The following is a 22644-nucleotide window of genomic DNA, read 5'->3' as shown; positions in this document are numbered from 1 at the left end:
CATCCCCTCCCCTTTACATTCTGTACCAAACTATGCAGGTCAACATTGCAGCTGCTGGAGAACCAAATAAAGCAAGGCTATGAACCATGCCACTGATTTTGAGAAGGATCAAGGTCAATCTAATCTTTTATCTAATCCTTCTAATTAGATAAAAATAATTATCTCTAGTAGCCAATATTTTTGTCTGTCAAAATGCCAAATGTCAGAAAAAGAGATACTGGCTAATACTATTATTCTTCTGTCAAGAATTTGATCCCAGAAGCCATTCTGAGGATCTGAAACACCAAAGCTCTGCATTTGTTTTCTCTTAAAGGAGTTAAACTACTCTGACGGCAGGAAAAATGCTCATGTCTAAATTTGGGCTAGCAATTCCCTACTGGCACTCAGGCAGCCAACAATACTCACTGGGAATCTGTCAGCATTTAACTGATTAAAAATTAGACCCTTACCAACATCAAGCAGGTGACATAGCACACTGTTACATTCTTGGCACTGAAACAAAAAACCACTCTTGTTCAGCCTACTGCTGAGTAGGATATTATAGGCACCAGAGCTCTGTATTGGCATCTCCTGTGAAACTATAGTGTAGTAGGTGGTCAGAAAAGGTCCTATTTGTAGGAAGAGTACTACTTCTCACCACTAGGTAACATGAACCAATAATCGATTCAAGCACCTGTTTAAATATATTATAACTTGTTGAATAATCATCCGTTGGCCAGGTTCACATGATCCTATGCCTAATATTATTTAGTAACCCAATGAATGTTCAAACAATACATTAAGCCAAAATCTGCTGCATTAAACCAACCAATATTATTCTTGTTTGTTTTAAGCATGTCTGTATGGTTACAGGCCTAAAACCAATTTTGATAAAACTGATTTTAAAAGTCAAACTCTTTGTCCAGCACTGTTGTGATAATATAGTACCAGTAAAGATATTGAGGTAAATAAAAAAGGTCCTTTTCTGTTATCAGTGGAAGAAGCTTAAGATCCTGTATATAGTGCATCCTGCCTTTTTTATTTCATTGATATTGATAAAGCTGAGAGACGATAATGTGTCAGTAGATATTTGAAATTGACTGTAAGACTGAAACTTAGATAAACTTTTCAATTCCATGTTGGATTATAAACATATAAAAATAAATGTTTCTCACACTCTGATGTACAACTGGGATAACTAACTTATCAGTTATTATGTGGACCAAAAAGAAGATGAAAATATTTAAATGAGAATAGTACTTATTATCATAATAACCACCAGAATTATGTTGACCTCTCATTTTGTGACAACTAGCAGCACTAGATTCAAAGAATCAAGGGACAATTCAGCTCTCAGGCTAGATAGATAGCTTTTCCAAAAGCATTCCTGATGCAGGAGGTGCTGTCAGTCATCTAATCTTTCCTGACTGGGACTGACATTACCCTTTTTCTTTTTTTTCTTTTTGTGTGGCAGCAGCTGGAGTTCATCCGTGGCCACAAACAGACAATGTCCAGGATAATCAGCAAAACTCTCCATTCTATTACTTTACCAAGGAGTCTGAAAATAGTGGGCTCCAGTTTCCTGGCAAAGCATTCAAACAAACAAGGGAGGTACAAGCAATCCCATAATGGTTACTTCAAGTAATCTACTCAGTTGTACAAATGACATGAATTTCAAACCACAACCATGTGTTCTGGTTCTAAATGTATCTAAATTAAACCTTGCATTCACTGTCCACAGAGCAATACCTTGGTGGATGGTAAGGATGCTTATTGCATTCAGGGAGAAAGAACCCATAACTAATACTCTGTTAATCACAGCAACACAGAGTCACAGTATTTCTTTAGTTTATTTATGAGCTACAGTGGCGCAGTGGTTAGAATGCAGTACTGCAGGTACTTCTGCGGATCACCAGCTACCAGCAGTTTGGCAGTTCGGGTCTCACCGGCTCAAGGTTGACTCAGCCTTCCATCCTTCTGAGGTGGGTAAAATGAGGAGCCAGATTGTTGGGGGCAATATGCTAACTCTGTAAACTGCTTAGAGAGGGCTGTAAAGCACTGTGAAGTGGTATATAAGTCTAAGTGCTAGTACTATTATTGGGGGACCAGATCCAAAAAGAAAAGTAACATATATAGAATAGAACATGGAGACATACTGACTATCATACTGGTCTGGGCACAAACCTAGAATCTTTTGAAACATACTAGCATATTTCTATTCATTTTTTTTTAAACTTGCCTATTGCAGGACTTTCCAGATGGGTGAGAGACTAAAGCATGGGTGAATGTCTGGTACCAGTTCCTGTGACTCTGAGAATTTCTGTGTTAGGTATATGGCTCCCAGCAGAGTCTTTAGGCTGGTATAATTCATACGAGCATCAAAGATCTCTGGCTTTGGTTTACTCTCCCAAAAAGATCCCATCAAATAACAACAACCGAGGCTGAAATATGAGACTCTTCTCACTGTTAATGAAAACAATGAAATGATAGAAGGGATTAAAGTTGCAGGAACTTTGTGAGAGACAGACCATGTCAGATTGGAAATCAACTTAATGCAGATACAAGCAATAGAATAAAATCAAACCAGTGTGTTATATTAAAAAGACAAAATAATCAAGAAAATGGTAAGGTAACATCTATCCACACTAGATGAGTTTAAATCCTCAAGGCCAGATTCAGATCCCAGGATTCTGAAGGAGCTGGCAGACATGATCTCAGAACCACTGAACCATGCCTTTTAAAACTCCAGGGATACTAGGGAACTACCAGAGGATTGGAAAAGAGCTGATATGGTTCCAATCTTCAAAAAAAAACAACTATATATCAAATCACCTTGACATCAATAACTGGAAAATATAATCAAGCAGTGGATCTGCAAACACCTAGAAACAAGCAAAGCTATTACTAGAAGCCAACATGGGTTGCCAAAAACCAAATTAATGGACATAATTTAGAACCAGTGACATGCTGTGGACAACTTCAGTAAGGCACATTTGACAAAGGAATCCACACCCTACCTCTTGGTAAGATAGAAAAATGTGGAATAGACTGCATCACCACCAGATGGATTTGTAGCTCACTGACCAACTGCATTCAATGTGTAATCCTCAATGGAACTACATCTATCTGGAGGGAAGCATGCAGCGGGTACCCCAGAGCTTTGTCTTAGGTCCAGGACTCTTCAACATCTTCATAAATGATTTAGATGAAGGGATAGAAGGGGTACTCATGATATTTACTGACAACACCAATAGCCAACACTTTGGAAGGCTCAAGATCTAGAACGATATCGATAGACTTGAACACTGGGCTCTATCCAACAAAGTGCAATTCAGTGGTAAAAAAAACTAAAGTTTTACACTTATGCAAGAAATGCACAGGTATAGAATAGGTAACAACAGCTGTAACTGGGAAAGGGATCTAGATGTCCAGGTGGACAATCATTTAAGTATGAGTGAGTAGTGTAGCTGCATCAATAGAGAAATAATATCAAGATCACATGAACTGTTAGTACCTTTTTATATTGCACTGATTAGACCATGCTTGGAATATTGCATCTAGTTTTGGTCACCAGGATACAAAAAAAAAAGTTGAGATGCTAGAAAGAGTGCAGGGAAGAGCCACAAAAATGATTAGGGAGTTGGAGGAAAAAACATAGGATGAACAGTTGTGGGAACTGGGAATGTCAAGTGTAATGAAGAGAAGGATTAGGGGAAACATGATAGAAGTCTTCCAATATTTGAGGGCCTGTCACAGAAAATGGGGCATCAATCAATTCTCCAAAGGACTTGAGGCCAAGTCAAGAAGTAATGGATGGAAGCTTAACAAAGACAGACCCAACCTAGAATTAAGAAGAAATTTTCTATTAGTGAGAACAATTAACCAGGAGAACGGCTTGCCACCAGACGTTGTGAGTAAAACATCACTGGATGTTTTAACAGCCATTTATCGGGAATGGTATAGGGTTCTAACTTTACAGTGTAGAATTTACAGGTGACAGTTCAGTAACTTCATTTTCCTCTCATTTAAACTTAATACTATTTGTAGATCCAGACTTATCAAAAGGGCTTAGGAAAGAACATTCCTTTTCCTTGCCATGCATATTAAGTGCCAACTATAGTCAGCCAGCAACACCCAGTTTGCCATTCAGTCCTGATTTCTCTCCAGCAAAGTTGGCCTGTGAAACAGGAAAATAGAGAGTGATATACAGTATAAAACACTTGCCAGCCAAATGGCCTTGTTAGTGATCTCATTTCAGTGAAAAAACTGGAGATTCGGAAGGGAATTGCACTGAAATGTAACAAACAAAAGGAATGAAATAACATAGCATTTTGCAGATGCACACACATTCTGCTCAAAGCTATCTGTTCCCAAGCGCTAAAAATGCAATAAACACCTCCTTTTACACCATCATCCTTCAATACCGTAGCATAGTAATAATGCTATGCTATCAGCACATTACATGAACGTGGGACCTACATTAGTCATCAATATGTTTCTGGCTGGAACTTGCAGGTCAGCCTTTCATTATGTGAACAGGCTTATCCAGTATGTTCTTCCCACCAGACGCCCCATTTACACCCTGCTTTTGTGAAGTAAAGAGAATGGAGCCTGAAGGGATTGTTTTCCAGTCACTGCTTTGCTCCATATCTTCTAACTTGCCAGCAATTACCTATGACAGAATTTTTCTAGGGAGTTCTGGTTGTTGTCATCTTTAATTTGCCATGTTTCCTTTTTCCTTTTTGTTAGTGTCATAGTTCTATTCTATTTATTAGTATTATTTCTGCATTTCAAAATTTTGATTAGTAATTAGTGATTTCTATTTTTATTTATTCTCACAATGGATATTTTAATATTTTAATATTAAAGTTAATATTTTATGATTTTTCACTTTGATTAATTCCTCAACTACTATGTGAGCCTGTTATTTATTTTGTGATATAAAGTGGAATAAATAAATCAACTGCAAGCATCACATTTCTTTTCCATATTGACACAATTTCTCTTAGAGAAAAGTCATCAGTGCCTTGAGCATTATTGGGCAGGGAATAAGAAGAAGTTCAGGACCTTCAGTATGTACTGTTGATTAAATAAAAGGTAAAGGCTTCACTGTCAATCATATCTGACTCTAGGGAATGGTGTTCATCTCTATTTCTTGCCAAAGGAACCAGTGTTGTCTGAAGACAATTTCCAAAGTCATGTGGCCAACATGACTATATGCCAAAGGCACACAAAACACTGTTACCTTCCCACTGAAGTGGTACCTATAAATCTACTTGCATTTGCATGCTTTTGAACTGCTAAGTGACAGGAGGTGAGGCGAGTAGTAGGAGCTCGCCCCGTTGCACAGAGCTCGGGTTTCGAACCTAGGCTGTCAGCTCTCCAGCTGACAAGATCAGCATCTTTAACCACTGAGCCCTCACGTCCTTGATTAAATATCATTGTCAATTAAATTCCATTTAGCTGAATCAAGAGAGGTCAGTTTACAAAGTGACAGGCAATACATCCAGGGAAAAATATGTTCATACAAAGCCTAACTGGTAGAATTCACATTGATTTAAATGACTAAAGAAAGGGGTAGACAAATTTGCAATAATACTTCATGAAGAGAGCCCGGTGGAGCTTTATATTCTACAGAAACAAAAGAAAGGTGGTACCCACGTGTACTGTTGAAAATAAAGACACAGGTTAAAAAAACCCAGTTTATATCAACACCATATGAAAATAATGGAAGGTGAAGTGCAGGTGAAATGAAAGAAAACATGGGAGTATTAATTTGTTTATCTAGGAAAACCAATGCAGGAGTCCCTCTTGGCAGGGTGGACATGCTCTGGGTCCTCTTATAAAACAATGTAAACTAGTGGGACCCCATAAGTGTTCTCTCAATCGCAATGCCTACCCTACAGAACAGATGCTCTCCTGACCCTGACCTTCCAAAAGAATTACTTTCTTCTTCAGAGCTGGGCCCAGGATAGTAGTGGAACTCCTATGTATGCTTTGTTTTATATTCCAAGAAAATTTTTGTAGGGAGTCTTGATTATTTTTTAAATTTTATATTTATATAAAATCTATATAATTTTTACATTTTGCATTTTGTCCATATATTTTGTTAGCCATCACAATTATTTGGCTAAGATGGCAGCCACATAAATTAGCTAAATACATGTATACATACTTTCATTTTTTAATTATTACCATGAAATAATCTGGCTCTCAATATAAGGCTTAAAATGTCCCAAACAGCACTTACATCTTCTAATTGCTTCTTATCATATAGTACCTGCATCTTGCTTTAATGGTCAATGAACTATAAATCTGTCAATAATATTATATTTAAACATCATCCTTATCCAGTAAAACTAATTTTCATAGATACAATGTTACAGTCAAATATAGCCATCAACCTATATTAGATCAAGAGATTAAAATTCATTCATCGTGCTGAGGAACTCTTGTTTACAGAATATGTATTTTCTCTTCCCTAGTCATTATATTTTCTTTCCAATTTCTTTCACACGTTTCCTTTCTTCCATGTCCATTTTCCCTCAAGTTCTTGGCACAGCCATATTTACTATCCTATTCTGAAGGCTCGTCAATTATCTTCAGTAATTGTCTCAATCTTTCACCGTAAACAGTCAAATCAGTAATAGTTTTAAACCTATATTCATTCCTTTGCCTTATTTATTTATGAAATGTATGCACCTTTGTAATCTCTATAGACATATGGAGGTTTACCACAGTTAAAACAACTTGAAAACGAGAAACCAAAGGTTAAGGTTTAATGACTCCCATCTATCGATATCTGGCGAAACCTCGCTACATATTTTATTTATGTTATATGTTACTGAGTTATATCCTTTGGTATATGCATCCCTAAATATTTAATGGATTCAATACAAATGGGGACTTATCTTAGCCGACTCATCACAGCCAATTCGCAATGTGATAACTTGCCACAGCCAACTCAATGCAGGACAACTTGCTGTGGGACAATTCAATGTGGGAATAACTCTAGAGAGGAACAAGTGAATTTCAGGGGCCTTGTCTTGCTTTTGGTTCAAACCTACTTAAGATAGAAGTCCTTGAGGCAGGGATGAGCCAGAGCGGGGAGACCCAGTGGCCCATCAGCCAAAGCATGCACTCCATCAGCCAAGCCATGGAGCAAGCATAGTACATAGGTGGTCCCTGCATGGATTCAAACTGAGGGTGCAGTGTGTCTGCTGCTGCTTCTTCCTAGGGCACCTGCTGCAAGGGCCAGCTCCTCTACTGACATCCAGGTACCGGTCCTGCGCCTTCAGCCCCACCAAATGTACAGGGCTGGAAGGAGAAGCTGTGGGCTTGGGGAGAAGCTGTGGGTTTGGGTTCTTCAGTAGCTTCATTTTAAAAGGTGCCACAGATTTCTCTGGGGCTATTTATTCAGCCAGAAAGAATTCCTAATCCATCCATTGGCATTGTTTGACATGGTCAGGAGGTTTCTGGGATTGGCCCATTTGTTCCCACTCTACCACATAGAGCCAAACACAGAAAAAATGACAGCAGCAGTCTTTGAGACAAACATACAAACTTCTGTCATACCTGCCACTCCTGTCTTAAAAAGAGACCACCAGAGCTAGAGTGAATCCTTTGTCTGTCCTAAACTCATTCTTTGTGCAAATCGATCATTCAACTGCGACTTTGCCTAAACTGAAGCTTTTCCAAATCAAGCAACATATCCAACTTTGCTTAGTTCCACCATGCAAACAAAATTAAGAAATGGTAAAATAGTGGTGAATAAGCTAGGGAGATTTTGAGGGGCTGTGGAGGCTAATTTTGTATGCCTATGCTTGGAATGAAAGATAAATTTGCTTAACCAAGTAGATAGGGTTATAGGAGTTGAGCTTTTTCCCTTTTTATCTTCCCCATTACATCTGCTTTTTCTCTCCCCCTATGCTCCCCTTCTCCCCTTTCTTGGTCTCACCTCTGAAACTGCCTTTTCCCTTCCTGTGCAAGCAAAACTTAAGTTCCTGGCATGCCAGGAAAAAGTAGTAGCAACAGCAGGCTTCCACTCACAGACATACCAAGCCCTTGGCCTGGATCCATGCCGGGCCTATCCAGGTGTGCCATGCTTGCTCCATGGCTTGGATGATGACTGCTGGGACTCCACAGTCTGGCTCACCCCAGCCTCAACAACTTCTAAGTTGAGAATATTAAAACCTAAAGCAAGATGACTGCTACAATTCATTTTTCCCTTACTCGAGTAATCCTGCATTGAATAGTCCTGCAGTGAGTTGTTCTGCAGAGAGTTGGCTGCAGCAAGTTGTCCCATTCCACAGAAAGAGCCAAGATAGTCCATTCTCTGCTTGGGGATCTTTCATAGCACTGCTTCCTGTACTTGACATGGTGTGTCAAGTACAGGATGTATTATGTCTTATGACCTTTAACATTCAATAATAAACCAAGATTTATAGAGAGGTGGATGATTCCAGCTAGATATTAAACTTCAGGAAATGATTATAGAATATCCAAGTGTATTGAAGTAAATAAACCATATCTCAGGAGCTTGTGTATGATTGGTTTGTGGCACAAATGTAAATAGTTCTGATGTGATAATGACCTCGTAAATGCTTCTTATAGTATTCTCCTGATTATTCGTCAGCTTTCCTGAACTCTTTTCTATTGCCAAGATACAAATCATTTTAGAGAGTTTCATGTCTGGTGCTAGAAATAAAATATTGGCCCAACAAAAAAGGTGCTGCTGCAAGGTGTCTGGTTTGTTATGTGTTATGCTGGGAAATGGCAAAGAAGCTCTCCCTGAACTACTTCAACCTACAGAACTTAGCCAAACAGCTGCTTTTGTCTCTAGTCAATATTAGGCAAAAGAGAGACTATTGGGAATAATAAGCCAGTTGAAAGAAAAGATTGATGAGTTACAAGAGATTTGGCTCAGGAGCTGACGGATTGCTATCTTTGCTGTAACACACAAATGCACCCTTCCTCCTTCTTAAAAACAGATCTTCTCAAAATAGCTGAAAACATTGAACATAACTTTACTGATGAACAAATGAATTTGTAATCCAGACTACAGCTTTACATAAAACAGCATGTATTACATTTGTAAGAACTATAAGTCTTGAGTTGCATATTCCTGACTTTTCAAACAGTAAGAAATTTCATGGTAGCTAAAGAGTATTTCACTCTGAAATGACTGGAGATTGTTTTGCAACATCTAACTATTTGCAAATTAATGTAAAGTAGGTCATAAAGAGGAACAAGCAGACATAATGACAGATTGCTAATACAACATCAGTCTAGACTCTCTAAAGTAACAGCCTACAATTTCCAAATCCCTGAGGATGCATTTCCACAGCCAGTAACAAACCTCAAACTTTTTTCCATTTATCTTTTTTAACACAAACTGCAAAAGCTATTTCTTTCTATCTACGAAGCTACTTTATGCTTAACTTCCCCAGATCTCTCACACCTAAAACTGTGATCCTCTCCCAAAAAAGAATAGAAAGCTTATTCATAGGTGCTTACATATGCTTACATATAAATTTATTTCCACTTGCCCGCTGCAGGTTTGAAGTTCTGATCCAAGAGGCCCAAAACAGTTTAATACAGGCACCAATCCTTTGTCTTGTTGCATGCTTGTGCACATCCAGTCATAACCCCTTCCAAACAATAGGATAAAACAGTCAGATATGGTTGATCAGTGAGAATAAGGAAGTATTGCCTCATAAACCACAGACCAGAACACGATCCCAGAAGTTATGTTTGTGTCCAGAAAAATACAGCTGCATCCAAATCCCCATCTCACTGACTGTTAGTGACTGCCAACATGCTGAAGACTTAGTATGTTTTTATCTCAAGGGTTTTATTGGCCAGAGACCTAAGCTGTTCTGGAGCATCTGGCTAAACAGGCACTTACAACTGTCTCCCCAACCCCCATCATGCACAATTTTAATCCTGACTTAGAAGAGATATGGAAGAGAATTCTTTGAAGTTCCCTGCAATGACTATCAATGGCAAAGCTCCCTTCCTCCACTATGAGTGTGTGAAAGAAAAAATGAGAGGAAGAAAAAAGAGCGCATGTATAAATCATTATCACTTCTGGGTCTTAAGAAAGCAATTTTTTAACTCCACCTATTTAATGGGCAAGGTAGCCCCATTAAAAAGGGTAGTAGTGTTGTTCAATCATACTTGTAGACACCACTCAATTTAGCTTGGGAGATTACTAAAATGCTGGGAAACAACAAATCAAGAATCAAGAAAGATAAAGAGCAATAATTGTACATAGATCAGTTAGTGCTAATGTCTTGAAAATATAGGGGTTTTTCCCCCCTTGCTGTAACTCTGTAATTGGCCAAGGTTTTGTTTAAAAAGGCAATTCCCTAGCTTAACTAGCTTCATTCTGCAGTTTGCATAAGAGTTTAACTAATCAGACAACCCCAAGGCAAGAGCAAACCACTTGAGGCAATATGGCTGCAGAGGGCAGGAAAAGTTCTGTTAGTTTGGCTCTACTTTGTCAGCAACAAAGCCAAGATGGGGAAGTCAGAGAAATCTATGTAAACATAGGATCAATGCATACCAGAATGATTCACTCTTTAAGCAAACATGACCCAGTCACAGTAAAGGAAATATCACTGTGGGGGCAGACAAGCTGCTTTTAATCCAAGAGAGAAAGAGAAATCCAAATTTGGAGCAATTCAGGGTGATATTTGGGGTAAGACAAACCCATTTACAAGCCTGCCTGAAAGGATTATATTAAGAGTTATTTAATAGATATGTAATGTGTAGTTCAGTTATGCAAAGCATCCGTAGATCACCCACAAAAATCAATGCATCTATTGAGTCAACTTTTTTAGAATATCCGAGACTAGGAAGTGTTGAACAGAATAGTTTGATTTTATATCACAAAATGCACATTTGACAAAAGCATGGAATGTTATGCTGATGCTGGGGTGGATGTCTCACATCTGGGCAGAACTGGACATTTCCCTATCCTCTAGTACAGGGGTCTTCAAACTTGGCAACCTTAAGACTGGTGGACTTCAACTCCCAGAATTTCTCAGCCAGATAGCTCTAGTATCTGCACTCACTCCTTTGACACCAAATTTCTGTTATGCCTGCAAGCAATATTAAAAACTAAAAATCTTATACAAGAGAGTGCTGGGCAAGGTAAAGAAAAATCTACTCGCATACATTAAAGGAACATCTTCAGAACACAGAAAGATAGATAAAACAGAAGGGTATGAAAGATATTTTTTTAACCAAGGGCTGCCTGGTCTAGTTTGGTGGTGAATAATTTTCCTACCTGTCCTGCCTACAGGAAGAAAGATAGGAAGTAAACCTTTAGATAAGAGACCTAGTTCATCAAATGGCAACAGCTAAGTCTCAAACAGAACTTGGAAAGAATTACACCCAGTTACAAACTTACAAAAATAAAGTGTAAAAAGTAAAAGATCATAATATGCAAAAAGATACTTAAGACAAGCAGCTATCAGGATTTTCTCTGACTATCACAACGAGTGAGTCAAAATGCATAAAATGATCTGGAATATTAATGCAAATAAGCTAGCATTTAAAACCCAAACATTAAAAAAAAACAGAAGTAAAATATAATACTGTTTTATGATCAAGATGGTGAAAAAGGCTCTAATTCTGTGATCAGGATTTTGTGTGTGGGTTTATATATAGGAGAATAAATGTGTGCATGCATGTATTTTATGTCAGAGACTGGAGTATGGACTTAGGCAAGGACATAAATTAATATTTCTCTACCCTATTGTTATCCAAAGTAAATTTCCCTCCTGAGCCTGTTATTTCCTCTGCTTTAAAAAGTTACGGTTTCACATATATGTTTTCATAAGGAAAATAACCTCAGAAGGGAAACAATTTCAGTGGGGAAACTGATGTGGAGTTAACTCCCAGTTTTCCAACACCATCATCCAGAACTGCATCTATTCCTGTCTGCATGGCAACTATACATTTTAAAACGAACCGTGGGAGTTGTGTGTCATGTCCACTGATATTTCAAAGATGTGATATCTACCTATGAGGGACAACCTGGGCAGAATTTAGAGGGAAGAGTGCCAGGCTCTATTTTAATATTAAAATACTAAATACTAAGAAGTTGGATGGATTTGCAGTCACAAATTATCCTTTGTTTGGCACACTGATTTAGGAGTTGGCAAATACCAGACTTGTCATCCCAAAAAGATGCGCACATTTGTTGTGACTGTCTAAATTCAGGTAGCAACATGTATATATAAAGCAAGGGATGAGGAAATTTCTTCCTGGTTATGGGTAAGGAATATAAAAGGAGGCTATGGAGAAGTAGAAATCCAAGCACCTATTTTCACTACTAAGATGGTTCCCAACCATCTGACAGGTAGAAAAAAACAAGTAGATAAAACAGGAAGATAAAGCTAATAAAGCCAGGAGAGATGGTGGAATAGCAGAGGGTTGAACAATTTTACAACCAAATCAGGAATTCAGCCTTTGCCTGTCTTCCTCAGCTTTATGTTTTTAAACTACATACTGGACCAAAATGAAAGTAAGTCTCTGCAGATTGATTTGGGGACACTATCCCTTGAAATGACTAATAGAAGAGAACATATGTAGCTCAGGGTTGAACTGTGAAGTTGTTGATGCTCTCTGAGTTTGATTGTTTACTTGTAAATGTTTCATTACACAACTGGATAACATCATCAGTGTGAGAGGATAAATTAAACTGTTTCTTTTTCAGAGAGAAATGAAAGATTGCTCTAGAATCCACATACATGATCGGATACCACCCAAAGTAAGAAATATAACTCCAGTAGCAGTTTAACAAAATAGCTTGTGTGTGTGTGTGTGTGTGTGTGTGTGTGTGTGTGTGTGTACTTGCACATATATGTGTATGTATGTGAAATTGCTTTAAGATTAATAATTCCTTTGAACATAACTCCTCTATTTATTGTAATCTGGTTTTCCTATCTCAGAAGAGAAAGTAAAGACAAACAATACTAGATTTCAGTTGAAAATATAAAATAAAGTGGTATTAAGTCTACTGATCCTGAAGTTGACATGATATCAAACTAGGACCTTCCTTTTTTAAGCCTAATGTATACAGTTAATATGGCAATGAAGAACTACTTTATGATCCTTTGTTTAAATGTGATGGTATTGATGGCCACAACAATAATCAGATACTCTAGAATAACATATCCTTCTAGCTGAACAATCTCAGCCTTACCAAGTTGGTGTCATGGGTTGGCATGTTTGGCACCTGATAAAGCCCACTTCCTAAATAGGAGTAAAAACTCCCATGGCCTGCTTACTTGTCCTCTTTTTCTAGGCACAAAGGGATGATCAAATGAATGTTGGTGACCGTGAAGAGGAGAAACCAAAAAAATTTATTTTGTAGGTGCACATATGACATTAAGGAAGAAGTGGACCTTCTGTAGGATCAGGGCCAAGATAGAAAAAAATATCTTCCTCATATTACACATATACTCCCAATAATCAACTCAGAAAGCATGAAGAACTCAACATTACATGCTACCCCCATCCACAGCTTCTCCCTGATTAAGAACCAGCATAAACTTCCAACCAGATCTTCTGTTGGTGATATCATGAATGCCATCTTGGACACAATGTCAATTTTCTGATTCTGATATAGGTAATTTTTTTTCAGACAATCTATAGAAGAACTGTGAAGTTACAATGTGCATCACTGTCTTCAAGTTATTTAGTATAGATTTGACCATAATGTTAGATTCAGAGCACAAAAATGTTTTCATTTTGGAAGTCAAGGTTGTTAGACATAGATCCTCCCCAACCTTATCCTACTTAATGGAGTTGTTTGTAAATTTGTTTTTATTTTTGAGGAAGAAAAAGGCACTGTATTCAATGGGAACTCCAAAAGCAACAGCTGCTGAGCACAACAGGATCAATTCCCCTTAGATTCAGAGAACATTCAGTTTTGTGAGTCACCGCAAATGAAGGAATATATTCTGTCCCTATGAAATACAGTCATAGATCACTTCTTGAATCTGAATGTAAAACTCACAATCCATTTCTGTATTATTATCATTCCCTTAGCATCTCCAGAATCAGCAAATCAAAACCAGAAAGTCTTTAGTTCGTTGCTGGGTCAGCATTTAAAACCACAACATGAAATGCAGGAAGGACAAATTAAAGGCAGAAGCCGTTGAACGAGTGCAGGTGGCTATTTAAAAAGCTTAACTCAGACTGCAGCTCACTAAATATGTTGGACTTGCATTCCTATAAATTTTAGGGAATCCTGGCTTAGACGTTGAATTAGCTGACTTTCCCATCTTTGGAAAGCAAGACAGTGAAATATAATGCTTGGCAGTTTCTCCCCAGTAACCAATAGTTATGTAATAAGAGCCATCTAGCCAAAAAAAAGAGTGACCAAGGAAGGCAAGCATCTACACACACACACACACACACACACACACACACACACACACTTTTCTCTAGTGAGAATAAGTTTGGAACTCACTGGAAATCCCTACTAATATAATAAAAGAGCCAGTACAGAGCATTGACTTAATACTATTATTGCTACATACAGGTCTATATAGAATAATGCTTTTCCATGCCAATTGTTTAACATTATGCAGAAAGGAGGTAAGAAATAGTAAGTCAAAGAAATGAAAATCATTTTACTGCATTCAGCAAACAATTTTCAACTCTATATTCACAAATATTCATTAATTCCAGCCTATTCAATGCTATCATGCACATTCTTTAAATCAACAAATGCATAATAAGCTTTATTTTTCACACTCATTTATTTTCCATGACTTGTTGAAATGAAAAAAACTGGTACATTCTGCAGACTGAAATTCCCAGATTTTACTTATTGTTCCATCCTGTACCCTTTCAATCAACATTCTGTCAAAAGCTTTCTTGGGAACATGAAACAAGTGATACATCTTTCATTTTATATTCAAACTTGTTGCATTTTTCTTTCTATAGAAAAGATCTTGAAAATATTAATTTCTTCATTACAGTGTGACTCTAAATTTCATTTCATCACTTTTGTGTTCAATTCTAATCATTCTGGGGAAGGGTATTTGTTTAGTGTATTGAACTATTGAACTATGCTTTATGATGTGTGGGCTTCAACTTCCAGAATTCCCCAGTCAGCATGAAATCTGGGAGTTGAAGTTCACTCATTATAAGATTGCCACTGATCTCAAGGTCTTCAGGTGCAGGTAGAAAGAACTATATAATAATTATATTTTCAGATGAACCTCATGCAAATGCCGAACAACCCTGCTCTTCATTAAAGCGGTTTTTTTTTACACTTTCATAAATTTCATACTACTAATACCAGTTTTAAGAGTTGCATTTACATTAATAACTTACAGGGTAATCTGGAAAAAAATAATGCGTAGGCTTTTAAAAATACATACTTATTGTAGAATAGAATAGAATAGAATTCTTTATTGGCCAAGTGTGATTGGACACACAAGAAATTTGTCTTGGTGCAAATGCTCTCAGTGTACATAAAAGAAAAGATACATTTGTCAAGAGTCAAGAATCATAAGGTTAACACTTAATAATAGTCATAGGATACAAATAAGCTGTCAAATCATACTAGGAAACAGTCAATATAAATAATCAGCGACAAAGTTACAGTCATACAGTCACAAGTGGGAGGGGATGGGTGAAAGGAAGGGTGGGAGGATTAATAGTAATAGTAATGCAGGCTTAGTACTTGTACTTGCACAGATTTAAAGTACTTTCAGTGTGTCATAGCTCTGGCAGATATAAATATGGTCTTGGTATGTAATGCATTTTAAATATTAAGTACAATATAATTAGTTCTGTTACTATGAACCATCCTCAAATTAAACCTTGGGTGCAGCTATGATTGCATTCTTATTGCTTTAAAAAAAAATTACACAAGCTGGCCTCTTTTCAAAAGGTTGAGAAAGAAAGCCACTGAGCAATTTTTTGAACTTGTCCTGCTGTTTGACATGTTTTAGGCACTCCCAAATTAAGTACTAGGTTGCAAACAAGTCAGAAATCATGTGCACAATGAAAAGAAGAAAAAAAAAACTTTTTAGCAAAGAGCCTTGGTCTGCTAGGTTCCATAAAAGCTATTCCATGAACTAAACTCTTGTAAAATTCCCTAAGTTCAAAACTATGGTTTAGAGCAGGGGTCACCAACCTTTCGGACCTCAGGGACCACTAAATTCATAATTTTAAATCCCATGGACCACTAATATGATCTGTCTAAAGATCGGCTGGGTGGGCGTGGCTAGGAGGTCATGTGACTGGGTGAGTGTGGCCAACTCGATGTCACTCACATTGAGGGGCACCTCGCTGGGCTCTACTCACCCCTCCCCTCCCAGCCACTCCTCGCCTGCCCACCCATGCTCCTTAGGGTCCCAACAGGAAGCAGTTATTGGGACTAAGCAGCTTCTACGAGAAAGAGTTGGCAAAACAGCTGGCTCAGTTGAAATTGGATCTGACCGAGAAGGAGGCTCAGCAAGAGCACCTCACTGAGGACTACAAGCATAGGCTTTCCAAGAAGAGGGAAGACCTGCGGGAGTGCAAGACCGGGTACCAGCACCTGCAGGCTCAGTGGCTGAGATGGTCAGCCAGTTCCAGGCCAGGATGCAGTTCCACTGGAACAAGGCCCTCAGGTTCCTTGCCACCAGTGGCACTGCCCTCCAATCTTCACCCAAAGCTCTGTACAGGAAGCTGAAGCAGACCTCAAGTTGGACTTGCCCCCCTCCAACCTGCACAAAAAGTCCCCGAAGGGGGGAGACTCTCTGCAGCAACACAAACATTCATTGCACATATTTGGCCCAGAGGCTGTAATTTGAGGACCCCTGATTTAGTGCAATATAAAAAAATGCAAATAATTTTTCTGCAGACCACCAATTTTTTCTCACGGACCATCAGTGGTTCAGTTGGTGACTGCTGGTTTAGAGTAGGTGAGACACTGCCCCATTCCTAATAATAAAGGTGACTATAACATTTATAGTAGTAGCAGCAGCAAAATAAACAACAATAGAGTTGGCCAATTCAATGGTCTCTCATTCATTTGCCACTTTATAGAGCAAATGACTCGGCTCAGAGTTGCTGGAACTAAGAGATGGCCGGCAAAAAAAATTGATAAATAAAATAAATATTGATGGTACATATGCAGTTTTGTTTTATGTATAACTCTGGTTAGTAATTCCTAATACTTGGGGAGAAATGAAAGATAAATTTAATTACACTAGTAAGTGTTAAATCAACATTCCTGCCAATAGTATAGCCTTACTCTTTGCAGTAAAGAGATATTTCTCAGCCTTGTATTCTGGATGGATACATTCTCAAGTTTTCCCTTTTCAAAACCACAACTTTTAGCTTTTAAGGTTTTTAGCTTTATCATAGGGCTTATATCTTGGCTTCTGTTTCTTCCAATGAATCATTTTTAAAAATTGTAAAGAATAATTATCTTAGTTCTGGTTAAATGCATCATTTTCTTTGTTTATTATATCAAGAATAAAAGGTAAAACAGGGGAACAATGTCATTTTGGGGAAGAAGTTCAAAACTGAACTGGATATTGGGCCTGTGCAAATGGACTCAGATATAGTTATAGTGCCTCAGTGGCTCAGTGCCTTCCATTAATGTGAGCCTATCAACTGTGTAGGCTATTTTCATTTTTGACAGGAGATTTTTTTTTAGCTCAAAACTGAGAGGGCAGGATAAACGCTTCTTACTGGCACGCAAACAAGCTTAGACTGAAAGATTTCTGTGCTCATCCACTGGCGGGAACAACAAGTCCTGAATGTCTGCCAGTTTTCTGCAAGCCTTGTAGACTTGCAAACAAATAAATTGGCCCATTTGAGATGCACTTTTAATATACTGACTCAGGCTGAACAGTCCACTCAATCTTGGTTGCCTTTTAACTGTGCAATGAGAAGAGTTGGGTAATTGTCAAAGTTTTAGTTATTTAAAAATGACCTAAGTCTCTGATTGAGACAGATGTCTTTGGTGCTGCAGGTGCCCTTATAGAAGCAGCTGCAGTAGATTTAAACAGGGAGAAATAAATAAATAAAATGAATTGAGAACTGCCCTCTAGATTAGGGTTTCTCAAACCTGGTGACTTTTAAGATGCGTGCATTTCAATTCTCAGTAGATATTAAAATATAAATCCTCAGCCGCAGGAAAAAGGCAATGACAAACCACTTCCGATATCTTGTCAAGAAAACTATAGGGACTGAGAGGAATTTTGATGTAGTGGTTAAGAAACCAGGCTAGAAACCCAGAGACTCTCCTAACCTTGCCTTGGGCACAAAGACAGCTGGGTGACCCTGGATCATTCTTTCTCAGCTGTAGGAAGACGGCCAAGGCAAGCCATTTCCAAACTCTTGCCAAGAAAACTTCAAGAAAGCGTCCAGGCAGTTGCCAGGACTCAATACTTCAGACTTTCTAGAAACCTGTCTCTGTCTCGGGGAATATGCTGTTTTTATGGGGTGGGGGACACAACAGAAATGCACACTTCCTTGGTCCTATAAAATAACAATGCAGTATAGCAGTGATAACACATGGATATACCAAGAAGTGTCCATTACTGCTCATGTGGTTGCATTTTTACCCAGCTGTATCTTGCAGGTCATCTATAAGTGCACCCCCCCCCCGACCACATTGCAATAATCCAATCATAAGGTGACCAGAGCATAAGCCACTGTCTGAAAGGTCTTCAGGAAAAGATACAACTGGCATACAAGATGAACCTGTGCAAAGATGTTCCGGCCCACAGCTGTAAGTCAAGAAGGACCGCACAAGTGTACCAGTCTTGAATGGGGAAATGCATCCCCATTAAAAACCAAGAATAGCAATAGCACTTAGATGTATATATCACTTCATGGTTTACAGAGTCAGCATATTACCCCCAACAATCTGGGTGCTCATTTTACCCACCTTAGAAGGATGGAAGGCTGAGTCAACCTTGAGCCGGTGAGAACTGAACTGCCAAACAACAGTCAGCAATCAGTAGAAGTAGCCTGCAGTACTGCATTTTATCCACTGCACCACTACAGCTCAATGGTAATATCCATGACATTGGGGTCCAAATAGCCACTCTGTCTTGTTAGTATTGAGCCAAAGTTGTTACACCCCATTCAACAGCCTCCAGATGAATCTCTGCAAAGGCTCCCCTGGCCACAGCTACTGCCTAACCATTGAGGAATTACTGTATGTCCAGGCGAGCCCCAAATCTCAAAATCCATGATTAATGCTAAAAATATCCCTAACTCAGGAAGCCCAACAGCCAAGCCATTCAATTTTGTGAGGACTGAGCTGACTTCTTCTTCCCCATTCAGACCCAAACAGCCCTTAGACTCTGGGTTAGTACTCTGACAGCTTCACTAGTGCAACCTGGGGTTGAAATGTATAGTTGCACATTATCAGCATATTGATTATGCCAATCCCCTGTTTCATATCAATGGTGAAATCACATAAATTTTCTGTCCCATCCTACTATCCCATGTTCAATGAGACATCTCCTCTGCAAGCAATTAAATTGTAACCAATTGGTTACAATAGACATGTGGGCAGCTGTCTTTTATTTGAAGAGAATGTCCCTTAATTCAGAACACAGAAGAATACAGCAGCAATTACTTCAAATCCACACTTTTATGATCATTAATTTAAAAAGTTGCAGCTGTTTTAAAAAATGGAATTTTCTAAGCATTGCTCTGAAAGTTTATTTTATTCTTTTGTTTTTAAAAAAATACAAAAAAGGGAAAAAAGACAAAAGAAGACAAAAACAATTGTTCTAAAAAGTAGTTATATATACTCTATATCAGGGGTGTCAAATTCATGGCTCGTGGGCTGGATGCGTCAGGTGGTGGCCACGCCCACCCCAGTTTAGCAACGGGGAGAAAAGCCCCGATATGTCACGTGACAATGATATGACAACATGAATTTGACACCCCTACTCTATATAATCTATATAGAGGTACTTTATAATACATGGCCGCTTATCCTAAATGTGATAGTACCAGATGGCTCACAACAAAACCAATAAAACCAATAAACAACACTCATGCACAGGAAGCACATTTCCCATCACAATGCCATAACACTTATCAACTACTTTGGGGGAAGAGTCAAGGGCTTCACAGTCTTCCAGAAGACTAAAAGGGTACAGACACTTTCCAGATCTCAAGTGGGGTTGGGTTCCAAAGGGCTGAGACACCTACAGGGGAGGCATAGCTCCAAAGTCTCACCAGGTGACAACATTTAAGGAAAGGGACCTAATGCATACTCATCTTTGCAGCGGTGAGCTGAACAGATATCCTCAAGAAGAGATACTCCCAGAGATAAACAGGCACCATCCATTCAGGACTTTAAATGTATTAATCAGTACCTTGAACTGATGATATCATCGTCTGGTTCCAAAAACACTGATTATTTTTTTCTAGCAAGAATTTTTAGATTAAAACTATGTTATCTATCATTTTTTTCCCCAAAAATAAGAGATGTTTTTTTTTCCTATAGAGAGGAAAAATTTATAAGCAAAGATCTAGAGAAAGATCTCTTGGCAACTCAAAGCTACTCATCGCTTCACAAGAACTATTGATGTTCCAATAGGGAAACCACAGTTCAGTCACATAGTGCTTATTTCTGTCTGATTGGTATTAGTGATTAGCTTGTTTATTCTATATTCTATTAATAGCAATGTTAAGAGGCTTCATAACTGGATTCAAAACTTGTCACAATCATATCTGTAGACCAAAGTTCTGTGACCAACAAGGATTCTTCAGCATAATTTTGAATAGTATATAATTTCTTTGTCTTTAGATTAACTTCTTGTTGTTTATGGATAAATACGTTGAGTTAACCCAGTGTAATAAGCTAAATTTGGTTACCACATGGTATAAGACAGATCATGCTTTTAAAAATGCTTACTTGCTAAAACTGTGTTTACCAGAATGGTTAGCTACTAAACAATTGGTCCTAAAATATTGTGGAGACATTTCTTTTACTTTATTTGAAGTAAAGTATTTAGGCTTGGAGATATCATTGTCAGTGAAACATTTGACAGGAAACATGTGTTCCATACGATCACAGGGTTTTATCCATCTGGATGAATCACCTCTAACAGTATATCACATTGGCCAAGCTCCTTTTTTTCTTTGGAAGTAATAATCCAATAAATGTCCTTATCTAAATCCCTGTCTACAAAAAAAAACCTTTTCAACAAATGTATCTGGCTCTATTGCATGTCTTGGGTATTTATCATTAACCTGCCAGGGAAATGGTTGCATAGCAAAGGGAGGAAAAAAATACAGAAATGTAATCTATTAACATGGCTATGATCTGCCTTGGATATTGCTATATACAGAACATCAAGCCTAATTTTAAATTGTCAGCTGATGTTTCTAGAGGGCTAAGGTACTCACCCTGTGGTGATATCATCATCTTCAGTCATTGTCTTGCCCATTAAGTCACTGTCACTCATGTACCCAGATTTAAGATCTACATCATCAGCATCAAGGGATTCCACCAGCTCCAAACGGGAAATGTGGCTGAGCTTGCTGGGACTGCGCATGGGCATGGTGTGGGAATAATGAGCTCGTTCCCCATGCATGTACCAGCTAGGAGTGCCTTCTGAGCGACACCCCCCACCGACCGAAGGAGCATCTCCGGCTTGCAGGCGTGGGCTGGACTGACCATACCGCCATGACAGAGGGGAGGAACGGTTGGATAGGCTAGATACACTGCGGGGATTGGCTTCATCACTATCATAGCACGTCATCTCCAACGAGCTGCAGGAGGAGAGAAGAAAAAGGTGGAAAATTAGACCAACGAGGGATGAGATTCAGCAAGACATTTCTCAAATCCAGAGTAGACTTATCTGAGTTGTAAGTTCTCAGATAGGGCCTTTTTCCAGACCTCAGTTTTTGGGTGAAACTTGTGTTTCTAAAATCTTGACCACATTAAGACATGTGATTTCAATAGGGACACTTAACCATGTCAAGCTTGGGAAATACTGGGTGAAGGAGTTAGGGGTTACCTTGAAAGGAGCAGTCGTGCTCCCATGCCCAAGGTTTTAATTCAAGGCCACTGTTGAAGAGAAGGACAACAGTAGCAACTCAAAGCTCTCCCAAAGGATTTAAGGGGTACAGACAGTGTTGTATGTTACCCGTTTTTCTACCTGCTCTTTTCGACTGAATTGTTCACCCAGATCAATAAGCATTGAAACTGTCTCCTGCACTAATCCATAGCATGCTTCTCTCTACTATCTCATTTTTATCCAGGGTGCCCACTTTGACAAATGTCACTTGGCAGTACTGAAAGCCCTGTAGCAGGCCACAACCAGATTTGATTTCTTTTTATTACTAAAAGTCTGGTGGTAGCTACCTGTGCCTATAGATTTTAAAGTTAGTAATTTGATTGCATTTACACCACCAACCAAGAGCTTTGTGTGCACAATATCATAGCACTGTATATGCAGGCTGAAAGACATCGGATTTGAATTCCAAAAATCCATGTGTCTACTATTGTGGATGGCAGTAGGATAACTCTTTACTGCCCTCTAGTGATTGCCTGGATTTCAGTCCGCTGTCCCAATATAGCAAACCTAATCAGACAGTAGCACTGTTTTTGCACTAAGCTTCTTGAAGTTCAAAGAAAACACTCTTAAGCTTATTTGCTATTGC

The 22644-nt window shown here is 38.5% G+C and overlaps 1 protein-coding gene and 1 long non-coding RNA gene across 10 annotated transcripts in view; one reads left to right on the top strand and one right to left on the bottom strand.

Moving 5' to 3' along the window:
• Nucleotides 1–15625, top strand: part of LOC148131146 (uncharacterized) — a 34249-nt gene extending 18624 nt beyond the window's left edge. The window contains exons 4-5 of the long non-coding RNA XR_015749094.1: nt 12707–12760; nt 13367–15625. This is a non-coding gene — a long non-coding RNA (uncharacterized LOC148131146). The remainder of the gene's footprint in view (nt 1–12706; nt 12761–13366) is intronic.
• The window catches only part of NAV1 (neuron navigator 1), a 262874-nt gene that overhangs the window by 74421 nt on the left and 165809 nt on the right, over nt 1–22644 (bottom strand). For all 9 annotated transcript variants that reach the window (XM_026680885.2, XM_026680886.2, XM_087962421.1 and 6 more), the window contains one exon: nt 21385–21750. In XM_026680885.2, the coding sequence (XP_026536670.1) occupies nt 21385–21750 (366 nt within the window). The remainder of the gene's footprint in view (nt 1–21384; nt 21751–22644) is intronic.

The sequence above is a fragment of the Notechis scutatus genome, chromosome 3 (assembly GCF_049901735.1).
Source record: "Notechis scutatus isolate UNSWTSFEM ecotype Mainland chromosome 3, rNotScu1.2, whole genome shotgun sequence".
Taxonomy (NCBI): domain Eukaryota; kingdom Metazoa; phylum Chordata; class Lepidosauria; order Squamata; family Elapidae; genus Notechis; species Notechis scutatus.
Note: the sequence above shows the minus strand (reverse complement) of the source record. Positions and strands in the feature narration are given on the sequence as shown.